Raw genomic sequence first — 27931 nt, 5'->3', positions numbered from 1 at the left:
TCTTAACAATATCTCAGATTAACTTAATACATGATGTAGCCCTCTTTCTAACCAATCAAAATAGTTCTTAGAGGTGGATCATCGGCTAGTAGTCTCATGAGGTTGATGATTTGCAGTACCTTGAAAACAAACGCTGCATATGCTCAAAATTTGATTACTTTTTGCAAGTTTCAAGACTCAGTTGTTTTTTCTTTTTAGTAAGCTTGAGTGGTGATTTCTTTTCCTAAAAGCTGATTTTCACAGGTTTTTGAGACTCGTAAAAAAGCTTTATAAAAAGTGTTTTATGGCCACTTGAATGGACCAGTAAAAGTAGGAGTGCAATAATAATTTAATATCAAGTGGTGATCCACCCAATTGGGTGATGTTTCACTAGGTCTGGTAATAGCCCGGGGTAATAGCACCCAAATATTAGGATTTTGGGTGTTTTTTTCCTCATTTGATTGAAAATTGAGCTACATCAGTGGCGGTTGCTGTGGCAACACTGGATGAAATCATTAGGATGTTGTCTATGCTATAAGGGTAACATGTGTGAGGGATTATTATTTGAAAGTTGGTCATTTTGAGGATTGTAACATAAGTGTGTGGTAAGTGGAAACTGATGATATTATTATATTTTTTTGTAGAAAGTAGCAGGGTTATATCTTAGAGGAGTAAAAAATGTATCAATTAATTCATATGTTCGCATCCAGGCATCAATTTGAAATTTCAAGCTATACAGATATGTTACGACTTACTATGTTATTAATACTATATTGATTAGGGACTATTGAATTATAGGGACTGTTCTGTTTATTATTACTATAACTAGAGGCATGATTTTGCATGCATAAAAACAGGGAATATTATAAACATGTATTTTTACCACTCAATTTTTCATATTATCATAATAATGTGAAATATAACACCAAGTGTTCACAGTTTTGTTTGATGAAAAAGCCAAGGTCTTGATGTGCAATGTGATAGAAAAAAATGATGCTTATAAGTCAGGACCATTTTGTCAGAAATTTTATGAGGATTAGTTACAGACAGGTATTGAAACAGGCATGCACACACTCACCCCGCACATGCCCCTCCTTCTGGTAAAGACCTGCAAATGAGGGACCTATAAAAGGACCTTGCACACCCAAAGCTAAGCTATTATTCAACCAAGACCAGCAAACAAGATATGGTCTTCAGGTCTTATATGCACTGTTACATTGTTTGCAATATTATTAGCTGGTATGGATAAGCTACTGTGGATGTCTTCAGTTGCTGGGTGTCCTCGGTTATTATCAAGCTATTTTAGGGTGCATTCTCTTTTACAGGACTTATAAATGCACCCCATACTCCAAGACACACACACAGGTTTTAAATACCCCCTGTTGTATAACCCAAGTGTACTTGTTTTCAATTGTTGATTTTCATACAACCACATTCTAACCATGGAGTTTCACACAAACAAGTACATTATGACTTACTGTGGAGGTCTTTGTATCACAAGGGGTGTAATAAGACCCCTTAATTCTGTGTTGTAAGGGGCATCCTCTATAGGGGGTGTATCCTCTATGGCTCAAAGATACTGTTTTTGAAGCTAATTCAACCATGGAGCTTCACAGTTTGTTCGATCAGATTCGACACAGCTAGTCTGGTCACACTTTTAGGCAATACAGGCAAAATAAAATTTTGGCTACATGCCCAATGTTTCATGGGCTTAGAATAGCTATGTTATGTAAAGGATATGTTAACTAAGTTAACTAACCTACTGTTATAATACCAGTAGGCCTTCCATATATGATAAACATTTTTTTTCCTTTTTTTTGTTGCTCTATTTTAAGACCAACTCTGTGCGCAAGATGTTATTCATTTAAAAATTAAATCTTTTTTTTTCATCTAATAGTATTAGGGTTGTCTTACCATCCATTCATTCATGGAGCAACCATGGAGTCTTTTTAGTGAGAAATACGACTCTAGATGCAATTATTGGTGCTATTAGATTGCCCCTTACACTACTCGATTTGCATACTGCAACTATTATTCTGAAGAGCTTTCTTTTATAGTGAAACATGTAAAGGTTCTGAAAGTAGTCTTTATGTAAGGAGTTGTGAATATGATGGTTTTCTGAATATTATTCAGTGATAAAGATATTTATACCAGGAGTAGCAGACTTTTTTTGAGACTTGGGTGACATTGCTGTTGCAACTCTCTTGGTAAGCTAAGTTTATTTACGCCAGGGATGTCAGACATTTTTTGAGACTTTGGGCCACATTGCTGTTTAAATCGTTTCGGTAAGTGGCATAATTAGGGGAGGGTGTGGTTGTGCACTGCAAATGGATGCCAGGCATGTGGGGTCACAGAGACCCCTGCTTTCTGATTCTGTCTCTTACAGTGACCCCATATTTTATTTTGCTGTCACCCATTGACACCTTTATCACACATTATTCTGCACAAATTGTGAGTGCGAATAACATCAGAAAAGTGCTATTATGGTAACTAACAACTGTCTATTATAATAGGACCCTTACTGCAAAAATGGTAATTTTAGTGTGTAATATTTCACACTTTTGCCGAATTTTAACTACTTTGTACATGAATTTTGCACTTTTGAGACTTTGACTCTTTTTTTTTACACGGTTACTGTGTTGAGCGCACAATGTGTAAAAATTAGTGTTCCACAAAAATTTCAACTTCTACAGTACTTAGGCTGTACCATGAGAGGCTGCTGATGAAATTGACTTACACATGCATTTGATTTATGAGAAAAAAAAAAGAAAATGAAAACCCTCCACAAGCAGGGCTAGAAGTTTGTTACATGCTGCGAGAATCCATTTAGAATCATTTAATTTTCCATCTTTTGATTCTCCGTCTTCCTTCATTTTTATGAGAATTTACTTGGATTCACGCTTATCTACTCGGGAAAATCTTTGTGATAATCAATTCTCATATTCTTGCTGCATTTCTAGCCCTACACAAGCCTCAGCACACTTTACAGTAATTTACTGACCACTATGGCCCAAAGCACACCATAGACCATTTATATATTTTGCTTATTTTGTTGATACTGTGTACCAGTAATTGGACCCTGCAGCCAGGTTTAATACATAGTAACTTGGGTTTCTTACTTGTTACTTTGTTTCTAATTACTAAACCTTTAGGTTTTAAATTACTTCATATTGTTTTGTGTGGAAATTTACTGTCATGGTGAACCGAGTTAAAAATGAAAACAGGAATGCATATTCACCAAATGATAATAGAGTGAATGTCATCCTGGGGATAGGGGTGGAGGACTCTTTAATTTTTGGTGTGGATGTGTATATTTGGCTAGGGGGATGTTGCAAACTGATCCAAAAAAATTGTGCTATTTGTATTACAAAATTGTCACTAAAAATGTTGGAAAATGTGACCAAATATAAATGCATCAACCCGCAAGAAAAATGACTCCATCCTATGCGATACAAATGTGTGCGTAAGTGCGCTAAGTGTGTGCCAGTGCAAGTCTACACAATTAATACACTCCTGGCATTTTTCTAACATTTGCTTTGATTGGTTCTCACTCTAAGGCCAAAAAAAAAAAAAGTTTGTTTGTCCATAGAGGCTTATGAAACAGTTGGGTCGGTAGGTCGGATATTTTAAATTTTTTTTTACAGATATTGCTATTGAAACTGACAATTTGAAGACTGGTAAATAAGTCAAAACACACAGCACTTTACTGGTGGTTCTACATGTTATACTGTTCATTTTCTTTACATTTTCTTTCTTTAAATTTATACTAACCACTGTTTTACTAGCACATTCAATGCAAATAAAAAAATTAAAAAAAGAGACACGGTCGGGACCAGAGTGCACGGTCGGTCGGACGTGGACAAACAAACAATTTTTTTTTGGCCTAAGAGTGTATGAATAACCAAAAACTGTAAAAAAGTGCACCAAATGGCTTCAATTAGGCCTTCATTTCCTTTTTTTATTTTTTCTGAGGGAGCACATCCCCCAGACATCCTCCTGTATATAGATTTTACAAAAGTGGTATTCATTTGGGACACCTGTAGGCCTTACACATTTCAATACACACTGCAATAAACAGTGAAAAAGGTGCACTCACTATATGGCTTCAATTGGGCCTTCATTTTCAAAAAATTTCAACAAAAAATTCCCAATGCTTGCGCTACGCCCGCTTTGTAACCATATTTCATTATGGTCTTATTTAGTTGGGCCCACTCCTTTGGCTTATCTAGTGCACCCTGCTAGTACTAGCACCCTCACCTCCCCCTCTAGTTATGGCCCTTCATGGCCCCCTCCCCATATGTTATTATCATAGATCCTGTGTGAAAATATGCCATTTGACAAACAGTTGAGTTACAGCAAAGTTTATGTGTCAGCCACATGCTGCCCTAGATGTCATGCCATTTGGCCAGCGGGCTACACTAAGTACAAAGTATGTTGTGATCTATCCCTTTGATTGGCCACACTCCAAAGGCAGGGATCAATTGCATTGTATGTATGTAGTTTCTGGATGATTTCCTAGGGGTTGGCAGGCTGCATGCAAGGTATGCAGCCTGGGGTATGCTGTTCATAGCTTGGTCCCTTGTCGGCTTGATCATATGGTCAGTGTGGTCAGTGATGTGAAGGTCAGGAAGGGATGTTAGTGTCTGAAGTGTTTATTAGGAGAAAATAACCATGAGCAGGTAGGCGTGTTGTTTTACCTAATCAGCTAGGCTATATAGTTGATACAATGTAAACTATTTTTCATTTTTGTTCAATTTTGTTGAAGATATTTTGCTTTTTCTCTCTTCATGTACTAACATCATACTTGGTATTTCCTGAAAAAAGTTATATAGTAAGCTTTTCAAAGTTTAGCAGCTTGGTGGTTCATTAACAGATGCAATTTAAATTTGTGAGATTTTGTCAAATATTCAAGAAATAATTTGATAAAAATGAAAAAAAGAATGGCTAAGGTATTACAATATGTTATGCCACCCATGAGCTGTGTGTTATACTGTGAGTATATGCAACGTTTTAAAAATAATCAGAGGGTTTACCAGATTCTAAAGTTGCGTTGAAAAGAATCACTTGCATTAATAGCATGTGTGTCATCTCATATAGGTTAGCAGATGTTTCGTACTATGACCTTCTTAGAACAACATAACAACACATGATAAGCACTTCAAAGCATTTCAGAGTTAGTTCTGTTTGAGTAGTGATTGCATTACACTTTCAAGAAATGGGTAATTAACTCCATGAACTTCTCATGTGTAAAAGTTCATTTAAGCTTATGATGAAGATAATAAAGCTTATGATGAAGATAGTAAAATGATATACTGTAAACAGTTGTGTTCATGTGGGAATAAACCTTTGGAAATGTAGCAAATTACCGGGGCAAATTATAGGCCTTAATTTCTTGTTTTTCAAGTTCCAATATCATTACAGGTCAATGAAATCAAGTAAGATTTTAGACTTTAGTAGAACATTACTTGGATCCCATTTCATTATGTTTACTATCAACTATAAACATATGATTACCTTTGAACTGAACTTCAAGTCAATGGTAAGTCATTGTAACACAGGTTTCAGATGCATGAAAACAGTGCAGTGGGTTTAGTCCGTTTAAAATAAGAGCATTGAAACATATGGGCTGCACAGGTTTATCCATATTCTTGATATTCTAATTACCGTAATTATCCTCCTGTTTGCATCACAAATGAATTTCAATTCTTCCTTTTTTGATCACCTTCATTGTGTCATATGTGATACAATTACATTTGCATTGTGTAAGTATCTATTCTGATGAAATAATTGAGTACTGTAATTAATTGCCTGCTCTAAACTTAGTCTATTTGACTGGTATGTGATTTTGTGAATTTCAAAAGGAGTAGAGAAAAGCAAATGTAAAGCCCTATGAACTTTTGCACTTTATTTATATATATGTAGTAAAAAAATTTGGATTCTTTATTGGAAAAAATAAAAATTGAGATAAAATTTGGTATTGTTGCTATCATATTCTTAATCAAAACATATTTTGATACCCAAACCAGAGCAAATTGGATTTCCAATCGAAAAAAAAAAAAATCAAGAACATAAATACACATTTCAATATTTTTCTCACAAACATCAGTAAAATCTATGTCTGAGATATGTTTTCTTTTGATGTTTAATGAACAAATAGTTGTAGCCTCATCCAACCCATATTGTTCTATGGGTTGTTGTGCAGTTACATGTTTTTGCTTAAATATCCAAACAGCTGAAGCAATTTAAATCAAAACTTGGAATCCGGGTCGGTTGTGTTTGTGATAGTCATCTGTAAGGCAGAAAACACTGTACAAATCAGACCACCCACCTTTAACAAAATATATATATGTTGCAAAACACACCATTTTAGTACATTTTGAAGAAACTATTTAAGTTGTTTGATACAGAGATGGGTTTCAAAGTTCTTATATTACATCATTGCTTAATTGACCAACTTATCACCTTGTTGCACGTTACCAACATCTGCATCATGTATTTACCTTAGGTCAAATGTGTTTTCTATTTTTTATATAACCTGACAAAAACCATGCTAATTTCTCTTCATGTATTATTTGCTTCTTCAACATTTTGCTTGGAATCATGAGATTCACCAAAATTAGTAAAAGGAGCTACACAGTAACCTCATTATATTTTATTTAGATTAAAGTTGACAATGTGAAGATTTGTATTCTGCAGATAGGACTGATGTATGAAACTGATTGGGATAGGTCTTAGGGAACTGGTTTGGGCTGAATATGTAAGAAAATATCAGCAAAATATTCAGGGTGTGTCTAGAGTAGAGTTCGAAGTTTTCCGTTTTACGGAAAACGGATAAAAATCACGGAATCAGAGGTAGAACACGGAAAATGACATATGTGACACGATCAAGGGAAATGAGTCGGATGTCGCTAATATTGATTTTGAGATATTGGCAAAGAAAGTGCTAAATTTTTTTTGTTTTATATTGTTTTCAGCGATTGATAAATTAACGTAACTTCACAAAGAAAAGACGTATCAACATGGGGTTTTCAGTTTCTGAAAGCTCTAAATGTCCTCTTTAGAAACCTGTGAAAAACTCATTTTTGACCAGGGCCGACATGTGACTCATTCCCCTTGATCATGTCACATATTTGTATAATGTGACAGAAATTGTTAAAAGATAAAAAAATAAATGTTAAAAACAATCATGAGTTGTGTGTGTCAATTTTTATGATAAAAATACTGTTTAATAATACCGAAATAAAAGTATTTTGCCAGAGTATGAACCCCCTATATCCTCCAAACATTGTAACAGTTGATCTATTAGCATAAGAATATTCCAATCAGAGCATATTGTGTGCCTCTGCCTACGTGACCTTCATGAAACATGGATTTACAACCTTTACAACACGGATTACAACACAGAAAATGGATTTTAGAAAACGGTAAACTTCGGACTCTAGTCTAGAGTCGGTGTTGGGGGAAGGTAACCTGTATAGATGTTCTGGTGTGCATCCTTTTGGTTGGTATGTTCAGTGGCAAATACATACCAGGCTAGAGAGGAGATTTCAATGAAATGCTATGAAATGCACAAAATGGTAATTTTATATTTTTACCTGTAAATCAAAGAGAAATTTGGTGTTAAATGGGCCAAAAGAAGACCGGGAAGAAAACCTGAACCTCAATGATCTCCAGTGGTAGAGCTGGCCTGCCCAGTAAGAGGTATAAGTAGGCCTGTAGCCAGGATTTTCTAGGGGGGGGGGCAGGGAATTGAAAAGTGGATCTTTGTGAATTTCTCCTTCAAAAAGGTGCTGATTTCAAAATTTATTCCTAAAAAAAGTGGACCTTTTGTGAATTTTTCCTTCAAAAAATGACTGATTTCCAATGTTTTTTTACAGAAAAAAGTGAGCTCTTTTTCAGATTGGTAGGGGGTCACATATATCTTGAAGATAATGCATGTAGATGTTCACCCTCTCTGTTTCTCTCTGGCTGGTATCATAGCATAGCATATGGTCAATGACACAGAAAGTCAATAGTATATACTACAATCAATTGGCCGTAATGATTTACTCAATGGTATGGTCAATTAGCTCACCTCTCATTAAGGACAATACTAGTATGTTTACATCTGGACTAATTAAAAACACATGCTGTCATCATCTGTATACATTGTGATAGATAAGTATGTGTGATAGAGTTGCCAGGTTAGGTCTTTATTCATACAATTGGGCTGTTACAGATCATCTACTAAGGATTGTTGCTATGTGTTAGGCATAAAAGTACTTGTGGAGAATTGAAAATCAAATGCAGAATGTGTATTCCCGTCTTCATCTCTCCAACGCTGACTCGGTCAAACTCATTTCAAATAAGCTTGAAATGGTTGAAACTTTCAAAAGTTACATTCTTATACACATGGAATATTGCATTAAAAATATATTTTAGCCAAATTCTCAGAGACAAATTAGTACTGCAGAACAAACATGTGTGGCAGCTCTTGAAGCATACTATTTTGGGTAAATGTAATATATTATTTCCAAGTTGATTTAAGTTGCCATGTTGATTTAAAGAAAAATATGTTGGTAAAATCACATTACAGACTTGTCCATTCTCAGCATAAGATATTGGACTTATGTAGAGCCACCTGCCACTTCTTTTAGCATCATATTGCCACATTTTAAGCCCAAAGAGCATATATAGCAATTGTGCACCTTTACAGATAGTTGACACATTTACTCCAGCTTAGGCACACCTATGGTCAGCACACCTATGGTAGAACTATAGTGACTTGACACATGTGATTTTATGGTAATGATATACTAACTTATATGGATGTTTAACTGACAATGTACTATTGGTCAAAATGTGATGGATTGAGGATATGCAAGTTATTATAAAATGTGAAGTTGGTAAGTTTACTGAAATTTATGAAGAGGTGCACAGATGTTTTTTCATCTTAAATTTGTTATTATTTGTATACAGGGTAATTTATTTTTCTCAATTGGAAAATACATCCTGTTAAAATTTAACATTAACCATAATTATTGTATAGTGCATTTTTTAAGTTACTCTGTAAAAATTCCTTCACATTTATATTGGACTTATTCCCCTTAATGGAATTTTGTTTGTTTGTTAGTATGTCATAAAGAATTGTGCCAAACATTGTAGCTTATCTAGAACTTACCTGAATGTGATCAATATCAATACCATGGCAGCAATGTCGCTGGAATTGTGTACATCAGATGTTGGTATAATCTGTTGCATGGTTCCTTTTATACATTCACCATTGTGTGACGTCAAGCGTGTGCATAGGACCTTGTGGAAAATAATACACGCTGGACAGTTAGCAATATGCTTAATTTATAAAAAGAAATTTGCAAAATATATATGCACATTTTTCTTCACTAATGCATGCATTGATAGGAACTCAAATGCCAAATGCAGTAAAAAAGTGGCTGTAGTTTTTGCTATACTTTCATAACTAACAAGAAATTTCTATGTATATCTATTGTTGTATTGCAGATCTTCTTCAGACCCGGTGCTTTAAGTAAAATTGAAGACCAGAGAGACGTCAAAGTCACCAATTCTATTACTGCATTCCAAGCTGAGATATTAGGGTATCTAGCCAGAAGAAAGCTCAAGCAACTCAAGGTAAGGAAGGGACCATGATTGGAACCTTGGGGTACATCTTAATTATCAGGTGATATTAGGGTATCTAGCCAGAAGAAAGCTCAAGCAACTCAAGGTAAAGAAGGGACCATGATTGGAACCTTGGGGTACACTATAATTATTAGGTGATATTAGGGTATCTAGCCAGAAGAAAGCTCAAGCAACTCAAGGTAAGGAAGGGACCAGGATTGGAACCTTGGGGTACACCGTAATTATCAGGTGATATTAGGGTATCTAGCCAGAAGAAAGCTCAAGCAATTCAAGGTAAGGAAGGGACCAGGATTGGAACATTGGGGTACACCGTAATTATCAGGTAATATTAGGGTATCTAGCCAGAAGAAAGCTCAAGCAACTCAAGGTAAAGAAGGGACCATGATTGGAACCTTGGGGTACACCGTAATTATTAGGTGATATTAGGGTATCTAGCCAGAAGAAAGCTCAAGCCATTCAAGGTAAGGAAGGGACCAGGATTGGAACCTTGGGGTACACTTAATTATCAGGTTGTGATGTTTTTGGATCACCAGTTGCTTTAAAAGAAAGTGGCATGTTTTCCGTGTCACAGAAAAAATTTGTGGAAAACATGTTTTTCCTTGAGAAAATAAAAAATGAAGAAAAAATAATGAGAATGTTTGGTAAAAATAATGAAAATGAAGTTTGTCTTAATATATATCAACCTTAAAATAACTAGACATAGAGTAGACATACACTTATATTTAATTTTGATTTATGAAATGTGATTTTTAATCATGGAATGTGAACACGGAAATGAAATTACATCACGGAAAGTTACAGAATTTAGTATTTAAAACCACACACGGAAAAATTGCGCGAATTCTGTATTTTAAATCGCGGAAAAGTTGCCACTCTACTTTAACATAAGGGTAGTTGGAATGGTAAAAACTATCGAACGGCAATGGTCGATGGTAAAAATATAGAATGGTAATCAACCAATGAACTGTCTAGAATGTATGTATGAATGATACAGTAAAAAATAACTCTGAACACAATTTCCTAGTCCCCAACTTAGTGGTATATTAAGGGTATTTAAAACTTAATTTTAAACTTCCACTGTTCTTATTCCAGATCCAGAGACTAGCAATCACCTGTATTCAACGCAATGTATGCAAGTTCATGGTCGTTTCGCACCTGGCCATGGTGGCGCCTGGTTACTAAAGTGACACCATTACTTGATGTACATAGAACAGAAGAAGAACTCAAGATGAAGGATGTGAGTAAATAAGCAATAATCTATCAGGCACGGTGGCACAGTGGTACAGGCTTGAACTCATAATCAAAAGGTTCAGAGTTCGAATCCTACTTTGGCCATCATGTTGTATGCTTAGACAAGGCCTTTAAGCTCTATTGTCTATAAATGGGTACTGGTATATATAGTGATGGGAAGGTAAAACAAACCCCCACAAGGCCCAAACAAAAGTTGGGCACTTCGTCCTGTGAGCAATGCTCCAGCATGACCGTTACCTAATTTTCAAGGACTGTTGATTGCATAAAAGTCTGAATCTTTTATTCAGTTGTTTCAATTTGCCATTTTCTTACTTAAATACAAAACTACTAAATTAAAGGCAGACACACATATTTTGGGACCAGTCAGGTTTTATGAGTATGCTTTTAAAACATGTAAAACAAATCTCAGAGCTGCAAAATGTGTCCAAAAAATAATGCCATTTAAATACCCACTGTATTGTTGTTAACTTCCATGAAAGAGAAAAAAGTCATCAATTATTCTTCAAACCTTTGCTAGAGTGAGTCTCCATTTGAGTAAGTTTGACCAAAATGTGTATTTAATAGAGCAAACTCTCTCCAGTGCTTAACAGATCTGGTAACATTAATCATGGAAGTAGTGTGCTGTCTTAGTATTTTCTACAGCAACAACAAATTAACAATAACTAGCAATGTCCAGCAAACTATTTCAAACCACAACCACTGGTGTCTTACATTGTAAAGCCTATTTTGATATTGACCTAATTTGAATAAATTTTTATATGTATCTTTTCAATTTATATACGTCTTTAGCTAGAAAAACCTGTTGGGTCCAGCGACATGAAAAATGTTTGTTTCATGATATAAACATGATCATAAAACAATTAAAACTTTGTGATGCAGTTAATTGAGCGCATAATAGATACTCCACATCAAGCTGTTCAAGCTGTTGGTCTATAATAATTATCATACAATGATATAATTTTTAGAATGATTTGAGTGTTTTGGTGATTTCACTTAAAGATAGTTATTTAAAAATTGGTTGTGATTAAATAAGATATGAAAAGAATACATCTTTAAAAGGAGAATGGAGCAACATAATATAAATAAACTTTGTATAATTTGATTGTGTGGCCTTTAACCTTCACAGATTGAATTGGAACAACTAAGAACTAAAGTGGAGAAGCTGGACAAGGAGAGGACCACTTTGAAAATCAACTGTGACAAACTGGAATCAAAAGTAAGTTCTGAATGATGGTAAAATGTGAATTTTTCTACAATTTCAGTAATTTATGATGCCCCACATGAATATTAAGTGTAGCTGTAAATGTTTAATTGTTTGTTTAACACATATTTAGGTCTATTATGCAGTAAAAGATAAAGAGCATTGCTATATATTGAATTTGAAGCTAACAAACTTGATCAGATCCCCATCTAAAATTGACATATAGAATGCGTCAAAACTTATGCTGAAAATGTTGATGTTATTTTACGCAACATGCAGGCGTATACAAACATTAAAATGTTAAAATTTGAATATGTTTTCTGCCTTTCAGTTGCAATTTAAAAGCTATGAACCATTTGAATGAACTTAATTGTTTTTTCTACCTTATTTTTGTTAAGCTTACTGAAATAACTGCAGACTTAGCTGATGAGCATTCTACAGCAACGCATGCCTCAGAGATCCTGGAAGCAGAGACAGCTGAGAGAATGAGACTAGAGAAAGAACTCAAGGAATTGAAGGTAAGGAAACACATTCTAACAAAATTGTAGACAAGTCATTTACAGATCCCATTGTTTTGGCCAAAGAAATGAAATGAGCTCTTTTGCAGTGTGTTTACATTTGTCTGGAGTTTCAAAGTTTTGACAGTTTCAAGTAGTGCATACCTATTTTGACCGATGCTGATACCTCACAAACTTTGAGGCAAACCAATATTTGCTGGTTTTGTTACTGACATATATATGTGACCCAATCTGATCCATTCAGGCTAAAGTCAGAAATTTTGAAATTTAGTTACTACCATTACTAACTTGCTCAGTACCTATAGTTACTAATGTTTTTTATTGTTTTTTCTCCTCACTTTATGCTTACATCTTTCATTATTGCCCACTTTAGCCTGATTGGACCAGATCTGGTCACATATACTCATGGGCCCAATATCATTTACATTTTCAATATATTGTAAATGCATCATAACTTTCCAAATCCTGTCATGGATATAGAAACTAGTAGCAAGCCTTCCTTCAGGTTTTATGTAGTTGACTTAGTCAGGATCAAATAGTATACAAATATATAATCACTATGACTATCATCATAACTATTCATGTTAACAATTAAGGTTTAATCTTGAATTTTTATTGTCTTTTTGCCTTTTTTAGCATTTTTAAGCTAGTTTCACACATTTATTTTATAACTCATGCATTTTAGGCTGCTCATGGTAGTCTTCAGCGTAAGGCTGAGAAGTTGGAGATGGAGAATATGGAATCACGGATGCTGAGATCCTCTTACATGGATGGGGATATGGGAAGTAGTGATGAGGAATCGGGTATGTACAGAAAGTTTGCTATTGGTTTTGTACTATACATATATCCATTCATGCAAAACATGCAATGTTTTATAATGTTCATAAGATAACAACAGATAATATTTTTCCCTGACATATTATGCCAAAATTTATTTCCTCCCATATGGATAATCTCTATTTTGATTCATGTATCCAGGATTAAATACAAAGGATTTTCAATTGCTCAGAAAATTAAACACCCAATTCAAAAAACAATTTTGGATTGGAAAGAGTCATACAAGATTCAGTACCACTTGCAATATTTGTAAAAGAAGAAAATTTTAAGATTCGTGATTGTTATTTTCTTACTAATAATGTCCTACAATTCACATCAATGAATACCACAGGAAGCTTCTACAAAATGGAGATTGAAATAATAAACCAATAATAATATATCCTTTATTCCAGATTCAATTTATCGTGCTAAGTACGAGCAAGCAAGAAAAGAAGTTGAGCTGACCAAAAAGCGTCTCAATCAAGATCATGAGGAAGAGATGGAAAATATGGCAGCTGCCAAGAAAGCTGTTGAGAGAAGGGTAGGTACTGGTTTGAGTTTGATAAATAAAAAGAGAGGACAATAGATCGTTTGTGCAGTCATCTGAAAACTGTGTTCTTCTTGCACATTTTGTGTTGTTGACAGTGCATACACCTATCATACAATGCTTTTTAACTAGTGCGTATATAGTGTGTAAAATCATTCTTGCATGTTTCATTATTGCGTGACAGAACTTGATATAAAAAAGAAATGCCCATTTTGTTCATGGTGCTTGCATGGAGAACCTTTTTGGTGACAAGATGGTGGATCAGTGAAAAAGTCTATAGATCCCTAAGAAGCTTGGTATACATTGAGACCGATAGGCATTCAGTACATTGGACTAACAAAAGTTGAAGGGAATCAAGTGAGGGCATAGAAGGATGTCTGTATCAAAGGGTTATTTAATCTACATTTTTTTTACTATCAAAAATTATATGTAATTTAGATTTTTATTTGATTGAAATGGTTTCAGAATATTTTCAAAGCAAAGTTTTTGTATGCAACCTTTCTAACACAGGCATGAGAATTTTCCTGCTTTTGCAGGATTTCCTGCTTTTTTTGTGGTCCAAATTTCCACACTTTCTTTTAATTTCAGTCCACTTTTGACCTTTTTAGCCTCATTTCACACACTTTTTCAGGCTTTTTCAAACTTGTTTGGTTTTTTTTATGGATGATCATTCTCATGCCTGCTAACATCATTTTTGAAAATCATGAGTCTATTATGATGAGATTCTGTATACAATTGATTTGTTTTATTAGCACCTATTTCATAAGGAATGTATACTCCTCGATATAAAATACCAGCAAACTAAGATGACTGACTCATTGGATGACCATAAGACTCACCTGAAGCAAAATTTAAAATGTTTCATTTGTAGATAAAATAAATGTGAAGATAGCCAGACTTAAAGGTCATCACCTAGGGGGCTTAACCATGAGTTACCAGGTCATGCTAATAAAGTAATTGAAACGTAATTAAAATTCTTGATTACATTGCCTTGTGAAGAGGTCAGAGATAAAGAACGTCTGTTTCTGATAAGATTCCTTACTAGTTAAAGATAATAATTAAAACATAGAATTGAACAGCAGTAATTTATTAATAATATTTATTTATTGGTATGTATGTTTATGGAGTTCAGTTGGGGGAATTATAAACAAGAATTTTGAGTGTATAATTGCTGAGGAAATAAATACACGGTGTAACATTATTTTTTATTTCTTTTTTTGTATCTTTGTTCACAAGAACTAACAACATTTTAATTAATATCTTAACTACTGTATAATCATTTAACAATTCTTATTAAATATTTTGTAAAATCCTCAGTAAATATTAGCTTGTAAAATTATAATTTAGTTTATTTAACTTTCAATTTTTGTCTGTATGTTGTAAACCTTCAAGCATTAATCTTGCCATCATGTGTGATTTGATTAAGCACAATGAAAACAAAATGAGAATGAAACACAGAATTTTGGAACCAGGAGAAAGAATATATCAATTGGAGTTTAAATCAATGAAAAACATTGGCTTATTATCACGAAAACTAAATCTGACATTTTTTGTTTGATGGGGTCAATTGAAAACCAAGGAAGGGTGCTATTTTACTCTTCCAAAATCTGCTATAATATTTTGTTACTGTCTTGATCCTCAATAGTATATGGAAGCGCAAGAAGATATTGAGGAGCATAAGCGTCAAGTGGCAGCACTGAAGAGAAAATCACAGAAACTGATTGCAGAATCTCAGGATATGAGGTTACATCTAGAAACACAGCAAACTAGAAATGCAGATCTGGAAAAGAAACAGAGAAAGTAAGATATCCCAAATAATGGGTGACCAGTCATATTTTACCCTGCATCATTTAGACTAACCATCATATTCATGGTAAAAACAGGATCATCACTAATAAGTTTGGATATTACAATAAGCTTTAATCATACAAATGCATTTGTTTTAAGAGAAAATAAGAGATGCTTTGGCGAGATGTTGGTACAGTATAACATGAGGAAGTTTTTTCTAAAATTAATAAAGAATTGGATTTCATTTTCAGCTGGGTCCAAATAACGAATTGATCGCAGTTTCAATTAGCTAAACAAAAATAATATTTGTAACCCATCACATCAGAACAAGCACATTGTCAGATACAACATGACAGGTTGAATAGGTGGGCTAGCACAATAGATGATACAAGTTGTCAAGATATGTTATTGTTCAATGTTGTACGTAAGTCTTACTGGAATATGTACACCTGTCAGGGTAATATGAGATGGAGCCAAACATGCTCTTTTCAATTGTGAATCTCACAGGTGTGGGTGAAGCAAATAGGTCAATGACTGGGCAAAATTATTTTGAATTAAAAGCAATCTGATAATCCTCCTTTCTATTACGTGATTATGATCGGATTGAAATGTTTTGAGTTGATTCTCATGAATGAAGGAACATGTAGTGATTGACAACTGCATCATTTTGATATGATGCGTCACAGGTTACCAACATGTATAAATTTTTTCATGCTCAATTTTGTGAGAGTAATATCCTGTAAATGTGTTTCTCCACTTAGACATGATGGCGAGTTGCACAAAGTACAGCAAGAATTACAGCATGATAAGAATGCTAAAGAAAGAATACAGCGAGAAAAGGAAAGTCTGGAAGGAGAGAATTATGTACTCAAACAACAAGTAGAGGTATGCTATAATACAGCGGTTCTCTAGCTGTGGGTCGTGACCCTTTTGGGGTCCCGGCCTCTTCCAAAAGGAGTCGCAGGACTTGCCAAAAAAATCATGCAATTTTGCATGTTTCTTACAATTGCAGTCACACAATTATTCAAAGACTTGGTCCAAGTCTAAGCATTCAATATCTTCAGCATAGGCTAGAGTTTGCTCAAAATTGTAATATTTTATGTTAATTTTGATAATTGATTTTAAAAAGATATTGAAAAAAGGTGATTTTATGTTTGGTCTACAGCCTTCAAATTGAGATGATATCCAATGGGTGATGAACAAATTTGGTTGTAGATATCACAAAAACCGAGGGATTGGAAGCTCCCAAACACATTTAACATTAAAGGCTTATGATTTGTTTGGTCACTTGGTCCATTTTTATGAAATTGGGTCTCACATAAATGAGGTGAATTATACTCGTATTGATTTATTTGCAATTTTTTGACCTATTATGTTTTTATATCATTTGAATCTCAGGATGTCAAAACTGATCTTAAAATCAAGGAGGACCAATGTGATCAGCTCAACCAGGAGTTATTGGATGTTGGTTCCCATGGTAGCAAGGAGGTCATGGAGGTCGCAAATTTGAAGAAGACCAAGAGGACATTGGAAGCTAAAATTGCGGACCAAGAGGATGAATTAGATGACCAAGCTGGACAGATACAAATGTTAGAACAGGTATGGATTAATGCTCTGGAATTTATCTGGAATATGAGATAAAAATCCCCTTTTTCGTTAGCTTTCTCACTTTTATACTTCAAATCAAGATAAATGCTGCATCAATTCATGCAACATCTGATGTTGACATAGTAAGCAAGAATCAACTGATTCTTGCCAAATTCTTTTAACCCCATGGGCACTAATGCCTTTGTTACAATGTCCCTGATTGGTTAATTACAAGATGTAATCATCCGAGTAACCAATCAAAATAGAGCTTATAGAACTCTAAGCAATTTTCAGCTTAATCTCCTTCAGCTGTAGTGACTATTCTTACCATATCTGTGATTGGCTCAATACATCTTTGTAACCAATCCAAACAGTTCTGGTGGTGCCCATGGGGTTATATCAATCAACAGTTATGAAGAAATTATTACAAAATTGGCTGTTATTACAAGATATTAGTAAATTATTTTAATTTAATCTTAATTTTCAGGCCAAGTTGAGATTAGAGATGCAATTAGAGAAGCAGAAGCAAGCTCACCAGAAAGAATTAGAAATAAAAGATGAAGAGGTAGAAAGCACTAGAGGGAGCTGTCAAAATAAGGTATGTATGGTGTGTATATGTGTGTATTGGTTGTCTGTACATTGCAGGATGTAAACCTTAAACAGAACTGTTTCCAAGGATCTATGTCCTCTGTATGAGGCTTTTACACATGCTATACAAAGTAACCTGTTTTGTACCCAACAGCAAAGTGTATTGAATACACACATACGGTCATTCCGGGGACACAGGACATTTTTGATAATGCATTGCTTTTTCAAGGATTAAAAACTTCGGTCGAAGTTTTGCCACAAGTTTAAAAAAAAATAACGGTTAGTTCATGAAAAAGAAGAAGTGAAATTTAGCAAAACGCGACGAGGTTTATTTGCCCGTAAGAGAGCTCTATTGTTCCGCTATTGTATCCGCTATTGTATCCACTATTGTATTCTATTCATAGAAGCTACTGCAAGAATCGCGGCAATCCCTGATATTGCTGATGTCTACCATGGCGTTTAGATTTATTAACAATCAAAATTATCCCATACTCTTACATTTATAGTCTTATTCTCACCTTTTATATTCAGAAATCAAATATCGCACCAAGGGGATGACACTCTTATTCACGCATTCATTTACAACGCATACTTGTATCGAATCCCGGTGGTTTGCGACCAATGAAATGTCCGCACCCTGGATTTATTCATCCCTGGTATGAATTATTTATTAGGTTTGTCAAGGCAATAACCACGATCCGCTTTGTAATAATATAAAAGCACTTGCAATAGAATCCCGCTGAGTTCAATGAACTGCGCCCTGAAACCGATGGAGAGGTGCCCCATAAAGAAGCTATTCCATTGACCTCTATTAACAGGTCAGTGAGCTCTCCATACACAAATGAACAAGTACAATAGGACAAGGCCAGCACCTATTACCTGCTTTGTAACATGTTATTTTGAAGTCGTGAAGATTAGTAATCGTCTGTGCATATGAACTGCGCATTTATGATGCAAAATATTAGTTCTATATATAAAATTACAAATACTGGTATTATGATACACGGTATAGGTGATATATAAAACGACCAATAAAATCATGTCATCATGGCGTCATGTCAAAGGTTCATTATATCCCGTATGTTTGTCTAAATTCATATATATATTTGAAAAAAATTCTACACCCATTTAATATGTACTCAGGTGGAACCTTGCCTTTTTAATTTTCATTTCTTTTTATGTAACAAATTCAGGTTTTCCATTACGCTGGGCCGCCGGGCAATACAAATTTAATGCTAACATTGAATGAACGCAGAATCAAGAATGGGCGTTTCTAGTACATACAGCGCCTGACTCTACCTGAGGACCTAGCCTAAGTCCCATGGGCTCCAAGAGTGGCTCTCCATACACACATGAACAAATACAATGACGGGTCGTCATTGCACTCCATACACAAATGATCAAATACAATGGAGAGTCCGACTGCCATGCAAATGAGCCAAGTGCCCTCTCAAGGGTCTGCTCTGTGATATCACACTGATCAGACTGATCTTTATGTTATTACAGCGAGGCTCACATACAATGTTCAACACAAAGTGAACGATGTTATAACTTGGAGGGCTAACAAACCAACACCGCCAAATTCGACTGACGTGTGAACAACGTGGGATGCTATGAGGAAATTGAATAATCGTTGTCTGATCATGCATGTGTGTTTATGGTTCGGATAGCGGTTACTTAGCAACTCTCGTTCCGCCTTTGGGTTTATTGAATACACTCTATATAAAGTCATCAATATGTCGTTTCAGTCCTTGGCTGAACTATTGGGTTCAGCTATTAATTGTTTTAATAATTCTGTTAACCCCATAGCATTAAAAAACTAGTGTTTTGATAAATAAAATAGCTGGATGCGGTATGCAGCTGATTGGGGTGGTTACGGTCGTTAAAACCACTAACGCTAAATATGGATATCCAACTAGTTTGCCCTTGAGGGCTACAAAGAACTGCTAACCGCATGAAATATGGATATCCAACTAGTTTGCCCTCGGAGCTTCAAAAACCATTCACCCGAAATATGGATATCCAACTAGTTTGCCCTTGCAGGGCTACAAAGCACCATTAACCGCGAAATATGGATATCCAACTAGGTCACCTCCCATGGCTACAAAGAACCACTTAGCGCGCAATATTTTTTTTACCTCAAAAAATCTTTCCTGTGTGGCTTTTCACCCTTTTTTAAACTTGGTCCCATTTATGAAAGTTTCTAAAGACCCATACGAAGTCATCTATAGGCTACTTGTTGGTTTTCTTAGTTGTCAGTGTTTATTTTGTAGAGCAAATGAATTAATGTTCGTATGCGTAATTGAAGTTTTTTTTCCGTATAGACGTTATAATGTATTTTGTAGCAAATACTCACTTTGTTTAATTCTTCATCGTCATGTGCGATTCTGCGCCTTATGTACAGATGTAGGGCCTATATGTAGCAGGTTGACACACAGTCAATTTGCTAAGTATATATAATACTCTACTACTCTTTATGATCACGCAATATAATAAAACATAAACCTTGAAATGTTTTTGATAATGGTTGCATGTAAAAATTAGGACTCATTCTTCATGTTATTACTACTTTACTAAATGGGACCAAGTTTAAAAAAGGGTGAAAAGCCACACAGGAAAGATTTTTAAACTTTGGCCGCTTTTTACGCTTTTGAAACGTTTTTGGTAGATACACCTTGCTTTGAAAGAGAGCACGGCTCAGTTTAGTGTTCCTATACATGTAGCTTGTGAGTAAGTTTTGAGAAGATAAGGGTGTTAACCCTTGACTGTCTCAACCTGTCTTGGTGTTCTAATGGATCCCAATGGAAATTGAGCTTCACAAGACGCTTTCTTGGATTATCCAGGATGGTCAATCCCAAACATATCAAATAAAAAAAAGTTCGATGTTGTCTATAAGATAGAGTTACAAGGGTGTGGATGTGTGTGTTTGAATATGGGGTGTGTCCAGGGGTGTGTGTATATATCAGATGGTACAGACTACAGAAGTATGTTAAATGATGAAACCTTAACATAATAATAATAATAATAGCGACAAGGCACATATCCACTCAATTAAGAGCGCTCAAGGCACTAAAACAAAAAACAAAAACAGAACAATAGACAAAGAAAACAAACTGGAAGTAAAATAAGAAACATAACTTAAGAATTACAGAATGTCTCTGACATAAGATGAGTTTTTAACAACTTTTTAAACACAGTTACATTTTTAGCAGTTCTAATATAAATAGGCAGTTCATTCCATAGTCGTGGAGCTGCGATTGCAAATGATCTGTCACCCCATGTGCGGTTGGATGTTCTTTCTTGAAGAAGTTGCATGTTTCCAGATCGGAGCGTACGGGTGGGAACATAATGTGAAAGGAGTTCAGATAAACATTTCCCTTTAAAATGAAAAAAAAAATGCAAGTTGTACACATCTCACAAGATTTCAAAAATTAACTGATTTAATTTTGCTATTTATCTAACTAGATCAAGCAATTAGAAATTCAACTTGAAGAGGACTACTCAGAGAGACAACATATTATGAAAGAGAAACGCAATCTGGAGCAGAAGGTGGCGGAACTCCAGGACAGAAAGACGTCAGGAGATAAGGATACAGAAAGACGGTTGAGGAAAGATCTGAAGAAAACCAAAGTCTTGTTGAATGATGCTCAGCTCATGTTGGATAAACAGAAGGCAGGGGTACCTAGCGTTGGCAAATTAAAACAACTCAAAAATGAGGTATGTGGAAACGTCCATGACTGGTTCTCAGGGGTGCTGCCTACTGCATATGTATATACATTTTTAATATGCTGAATCAAATCAAATCAAATCAAATCATAAGATATCAAGGATATTTTGTTCACCTTGAGGGCACTTTATTTTGCAAAAAAATTAAAGATTAAAAGAAAATAGCTGAATGTGTCATAGTTCATCCTTGATAGTCAAGGAATTTATAAATTCTACTTGTCCATCGCATGTATGTTGTTTGTTCTCTTTTGTTTTCTTTGTAAGTAAAGGGAAAACACAGGTGTTATTGATTTTTAAAATGTTTTTAATTATGACCTAAATATCAATGGATTTAAAAAGATAGGCTGAGGGGGAAGGAAAGAAGAGAGGAAGAAAGAAAGAAGAAGAGAGGAAGAAAGAAAGAAGAAGAGAAAACTTTTTTCTCAAATGCGGTATTGAACCCCAACTCCTCGGGTGCCACACCAGTGCACAGGCCTACCTTGCCACCTTGGTCTAGCTTGGCCGGCCAAGCTTTCCGTGTCCCTATGACTGTTCATATGACGACTCAATCGCATCAAAGCATATGCTTTGTGAATTGAGGTTGTTGTATGTTTGGTTCAGTTCAGAGGATGTTTAAAGGCATTCCCATAACCCAATGGGGTTTCTGACCGTGGTATGTCTGGCTTTTGTATACATGTGGCCCAGTTGACTATACCTTGCATTTTGATTGTGTGCAAATATCTGGTGTTTTCATCCTTTTATTTAACATTCAAAACATTGAGACTTATGAATAAAATTAATGCAGTGGGACAATAATAATGTTTCCTGTAAGAAAGTCAAATATAAGTTATAAGTCTCAACTATTAGCTCGTTGGCTGCAGTTTTAAAATTACCATTTTTGTGTGTGTGGCAATGGGGACTTTGCCTTTAAAATTAGGTTATATTGATCAAATTTCCCAATCATAGTGCATTGTAGGAATGCCTTTAAGTAAGCCCCGGCAAAAAACGCAATCTCGGTTTTCTCGCCGCAATTCTCGCTATTGAGTAATTATCTCGCTTTTACAAGCAATAAAACAAGGTGTTTTATGCCACAAAATCTTCCGAAAATCATTGAGTTCCATGCCGTGTTGACAATTCATGTCATCGAGTAAGCTTAACGCGGCTGTGTACTATAGACATTGTTTCTTTCGCGAAATTGAGTTTTTTTGATATGTTTTTACTTTGTTATGTTTTTTATAAATACAAGGAATGAAAATCCAGATTTGTAAACTCCAACTGCAATATTTTAAGGATTTTATTTCACTATTCCACTCGTGTTTGAAATTGAAAAGGAAAGAAAATCTTTGTTGTACCAGCCAGGGTACACGCGCAAGAACAGCGTATCGCGTTGCGTATCTCGCAATTTGTTAACGCACAAATACGCTACGACACGCCGACGCTTATCTGCATCGCGCGCGCATCTTATGGAAACACCACGGAAGCACTGATTTCACAAAAACCTAGTGGTCAAATGGCTCCGTTTTAGTTCATAAAATGTGGGTTTTTTCAAGTTCTTTCCCCGATTTAAATATCAAGTTATGAATGGATTTCGCTCAAACTTCTCAAGGGCCGTGGATTTACCCGATGTTCATGTAATGTAAGGTAGAAAAACGAAAACTGCCGCATTCTCATGTGAGATTCGATGAAAGTGCAAAATGTGACCACTTTAAACTTCAACGGCCATTATTTCAATGTTCATTTTCTCGGTAAAATGACGATTTAGGTACACGATAACTCAATAAATACAGCATCTATAGGTAAGCAAATATGATCATCGTATGAAGCATGATCGACTCAAGAAACGGTTTTCCCATTTTTGTATATTTTGGTCTATTTCCGATTTTAGGCATCATTTTGTACAAATAGGCGTTTGTGAATTTTAAAAGTTCATTTTGATGCCTTATATGGTCAATATCTCAAAAAAATAAGGCCAATATCAAAAAAATAAACAAAACTGTTTTTGGAATGGAGCCTCAAGATTGAGATAAAAACAAAATAAAATATTTTGGAAAGAGTGTTTTTTTGTTATGATGTACCGAACAAATATTGCCAAAAACTCACTTTTTAAAGATTTTCTTCATAACTGTTGTTTTTACACCAAATCTATATTTATATTAAGATTCATTGATGTCTTGCCTTTATAAAATGTATACTTTTATATGTCTTATGCGAATAATTACAAAGTTATTGTACTTTTACTACATGCATGTCTGAGAGTACACAGCCACCTTAAATGCACTCGCCAGTGTGTAGTTTCAGTGCTTAATTGGTCTCTAAAATGTCATGTCAAGGTAATTGAATACTAAATTATAGTAGTTTATTGTTAAATTTATTAAACTGAGAAAGGATTTATAATGTAAACAACATATTGAGGTGGAAATAATTGAATTTCTGTTTACGTTTTTCATCCTTCGATCGTGAGTCGGGCGCCATGTTTACATACATTGGACTGCTTAGACTCCCAGAGGGCAGTATTTTGTTTTATTTAATTGTTAATTTTTCAATTTTTGGCGGCGATTTTCCGGGAAAATCTCGGTTTTTAAAGCAAATTTGGGGTAAATCTCGCTTTTTATTTCTTCATATCCCGTTTTTTGCCATTAAAAATTGCGTTTTTTGCCGGGGCCTACTTTTAAGCCTCCTCTGGTTCAGTTAGGGTCAATTCAAATAAAAAGCATTTCATACTGTTATTGTTGAAATGCAATATATTTTAAAGAAAATAATCACATACTTCATGTAAATTGATTGTTTGATATGGAATAGAAAATCATCTTGAACATCCCTCTTATGATTGCATATGAAATTGGTTTCATAGAAGCTTGTTTTTGTTGGAAAAATAGTGCAATTCTACTCAACAGATATTTGTTTATTTTGTCTGCGCTGTCTTTAAATGAAATCAATACATGGCAAATATATTCTTTACTGGAAGTCATGTGACTGAAATTACCCTGTTATTGCATATCCAGGGGATCCTATAGTGTATGTCAAAACAGGAACGCGTACTGCACGCTGTGCTGATCGTGTGTGTGTGTGTGTGGGGGGGGGTGCTAACAGCCTGTGTTGTATTATGGGAAGGAATTTGGTCAAACTGAGCTTTCAGTAGAGAATCCACATATTAAACACAACTTTGAGCAAAAAACAGTAAACATAAAGCTGCAAGTTTTCTATGTTCTACTTTTTAAATTCCATTTTGTCAATACATCACTTTCCGTGTTTTTTCCATTTTCTTGTGGCTTTCCATATTTTGACTGTTTTACCATATTTTGTCCATTTTAATAAAGATATATTTCAAAATAATTATACTCTTTACATGTTTATTTCATTAAAAAAATCGGACACACATTTATTGATTTTTTTCTTTGTATTTTATTCAGTTTTTTCAATTATTTCAATTGTATTTACGAAATCATGTTTTCTATTTTCTACCTCTGATTCCGTGAAATTTATCAGTTTTTCTTATCGCTGATCGCTTTAATTAAGGTTGGTCTGAACCATGGCATGTTTTAAAAATGCTGAATTCCGGTTTTCTTGAATTCTATATTCATTAGTCTGTATACTTAAAGTTTGAACTGAAAAATTTTGGCTTTTTAATTTTTTTACCAAATTTCTATCAATATTTAATTTTGATGTTTCACCCTTTTCCATCTGAAATTGTCCACATGGTTAATGGCGGGAAATCTTGTTGCTAACGATCGCGTATATTTGCCTCGCGCCCGACGCAAAAATGCAACAAGCCGTGTGCGTTTCCCCGCGCAATTCACCCTGACAGTGTATCTCGCGCGGTGCTCACAACAAAACATGATCGAAAACATGGCCGGGCGGGAATTTCATACGGCTTTACGAACAATTATTCCTCTTTTTTATGGAAAATATTCCTTGGATTTTCGTAAAACGTGCACGGAAGGTGTATCTTAATAATGACTACGAGCTGCGCTAATTGCAGGAATCAAGAATCAAGATGATCACATTTGAAAACATGGGTTGTCTGATTGCTGTCTACTGCCACTTTTGATACAAAACAGCGATTTAAAATGTGTTCATTTTTGTGCATGTTTTCAATTTTCCATAAACGCTAACAGATTCATTATAGAAAATAAAGGTAAGATTTTGGTCTTATCGTGTACAGCTCCTTTTCCTCTAAGATCCATTTTTTCATTTTTTTAAATTTCCGTCAAAAATTAGGCTAAAACTATCAAATTTCAACCATTTTCATAGAATATTTCTAAAAGATGGTCAAAATTCAAAAAAATAAAAAAACGGATCCTAGATTTTCATACCTAGTTTTTGAAAATCAGTAAGAAAAAAAAAATTAACTGAAAAAATAATTAGTTACAGTTTACGTAAATGTTTTGGTCAAAATCACGGTTTTTGATGATTTTCTCCAAAATTGAGCATTTTTAAATTAATCTGACGTCACCACTGAATTTGTTTGGTAATTTCCATTCAAAATATGTATACTTTTATACACTTTAGATCAACAATTTAGAAGTTAAAAGGCTAAAATGTTTCACATAATTCCATGATTCAGACCAACCTTAAACATATGATATTGAAAAGCAAATAGCAAGATTTGCATTTTAATATACTTGTCCACATGGCTCAGGATAACTGGGTATTGCATCTTCAAAAAAAATCTTCAGAGAGTCAGGCAAAAAAGAATCAATATGACGTAACTGTTATTGTAAAGTTTCCCAAGAGTACTCTTATAATGACGTGAAGTTGTTGACAAGAGGACTGAAGTAGGTGGCTCTCAACAGTAAGTTCTGATTGTTTGGCAAATGTTCACTAATCTTGACGTCAATCTGCATGTGCAAATAATTGCTGCGCGTAATAAGAAACATTAAAAATGAAAATCCCAGATGAAATATATAGCTTCTGTTATCGAGAGATACTAGAGAAAATATCAAAGACGACGTCAGTTTAATAGTCAAAATGATTCGTTCTGGAGCTCGCAAGTGATGTCTACTTGTGGGCTGTGTTTTATTTGATTAACTTGGAAGAGAAAAAAGATTTCATGTTTAGTGAAATTGATACAGGTGAAAGTCATTCATCTAGTTCAAATAAAAGCCCTGTGCTAGATGGTAGACAAATACTCACTGAGATATCGTCTTGCTCATCTTGTATATTAATAGTTAAAGGTGCTTAGCAGAATGTGTGGTATATGCATCTTACTGTAATATTGAGGGAATGTAGAAGAGGGAGGGAGAAAAAGAGACTTACAAAGAGTTAGTGCACTGAGCAGAGTAAACAAGTATCTTGAAACGTTCATAATATTGTCAAAGTACTTACAGTGACCCATTTCATCTTGATGAGACAATTGTTGGCATAGTCTGAGATTTAGGTATGTTAGCCATTCTGAGTAACTTTCAAGTTAGGTTCGCAAAGAGTAGTCTGCTAAATCTGATTCATACCCTCCATGTATCACAGTGCAGCCCAACCAATGATTTATGTGTGTGATGTAGCAACTGATTACACAACACAGTGATTATCGCATATGCACCTCTTATGCGTTGAAACAGTTCATGCCTGTTGTGCAACTTTGTCCTTTTGGCTAAAATAGGTGAAGCCCACTATTATCAATGCCAATGGATATACTTCCACTGCCATCAGGGTATATGTCTAATGTTGAAAATAGAGGGTGCCCAAAGAAAAGTCAATAGGGATTATATCCATACCTATGTTTAAAGCCAAAATGTGCTAAATGTCCAGCATAATAAATTGTACACAATAAATTCATTGATGTATTATGTGCACCATGGAGATTGAAAGGCTATACTCTGCATAGTAATGTGTACTGTATCTAATTGTAGGGTGATCTTCATATTTTCCCCAGGCACACTGGATGTAGATAGTTTTGGGTTTAAACATAAGTGTTAGGCAAACTTTTAAACTTGTTTTTCTCAAAATGCCATTTTTGAATATAGACAGGTCTGGTTGTAAGTCCTCGATATACTTCATTAGGAGAAAAGTTTGCATTGCCAAACTTTTCTAGTCTTGTTTACTATGAACACCAATGTGGAAATGTTGACTTATAGAATCAATCCAACACGACACATGATCAAAAGGCAGTCTACTTCTTAAAGCTTCCATGATTGACGTCAATGTAATAAATGTTTCTAGTATGTTGCGGGGTATATATATCCCACCCTTATTGTGAGTTGATTGTTATTTAATAGTCAGATATAGCCCCATGATAGTTATTTGTTGACAATTTGTCAATGTGTTACAGTGATTTTAATTACTGTAGAGGTTGTGTGGGACATGCAAACATGAAATTGT

General features: G+C 34.8%; 1 protein-coding gene across 1 annotated transcript in view; it reads left to right on the top strand.

Annotated features, from left to right (window-relative positions):
• LOC140164458 (unconventional myosin-XVIIIa-like) overlaps positions 1-27931 on the top strand; it is a gene marked incomplete at its 5' end in the record, with an annotated part of 195480 nt that overhangs the window by 52756 nt on the left and 114793 nt on the right. The window contains 12 exon segments of the mRNA XM_072187743.1: positions 9478-9606; positions 10708-10764; positions 10766-10852; positions 11993-12082; positions 12466-12585; positions 13271-13388; positions 13815-13942; positions 15594-15748; positions 16498-16621; positions 17135-17335; positions 17811-17921; positions 21377-21628. Of these exon segments, the coding sequence (XP_072043844.1) occupies positions 9478-9606; positions 10708-10764; positions 10766-10852; positions 11993-12082; positions 12466-12585; positions 13271-13388; positions 13815-13942; positions 15594-15748; positions 16498-16621; positions 17135-17335; positions 17811-17921; positions 21377-21628 (1572 nt within the window).

This window comes from Amphiura filiformis, chromosome 1 (assembly GCF_039555335.1).
Source record: "Amphiura filiformis chromosome 1, Afil_fr2py, whole genome shotgun sequence".
NCBI classification, from domain to species: Eukaryota; Metazoa; Echinodermata; class Ophiuroidea; order Amphilepidida; family Amphiuridae; genus Amphiura; species Amphiura filiformis.
Note: the sequence above shows the minus strand (reverse complement) of the source record. Positions and strands in the feature narration are given on the sequence as shown.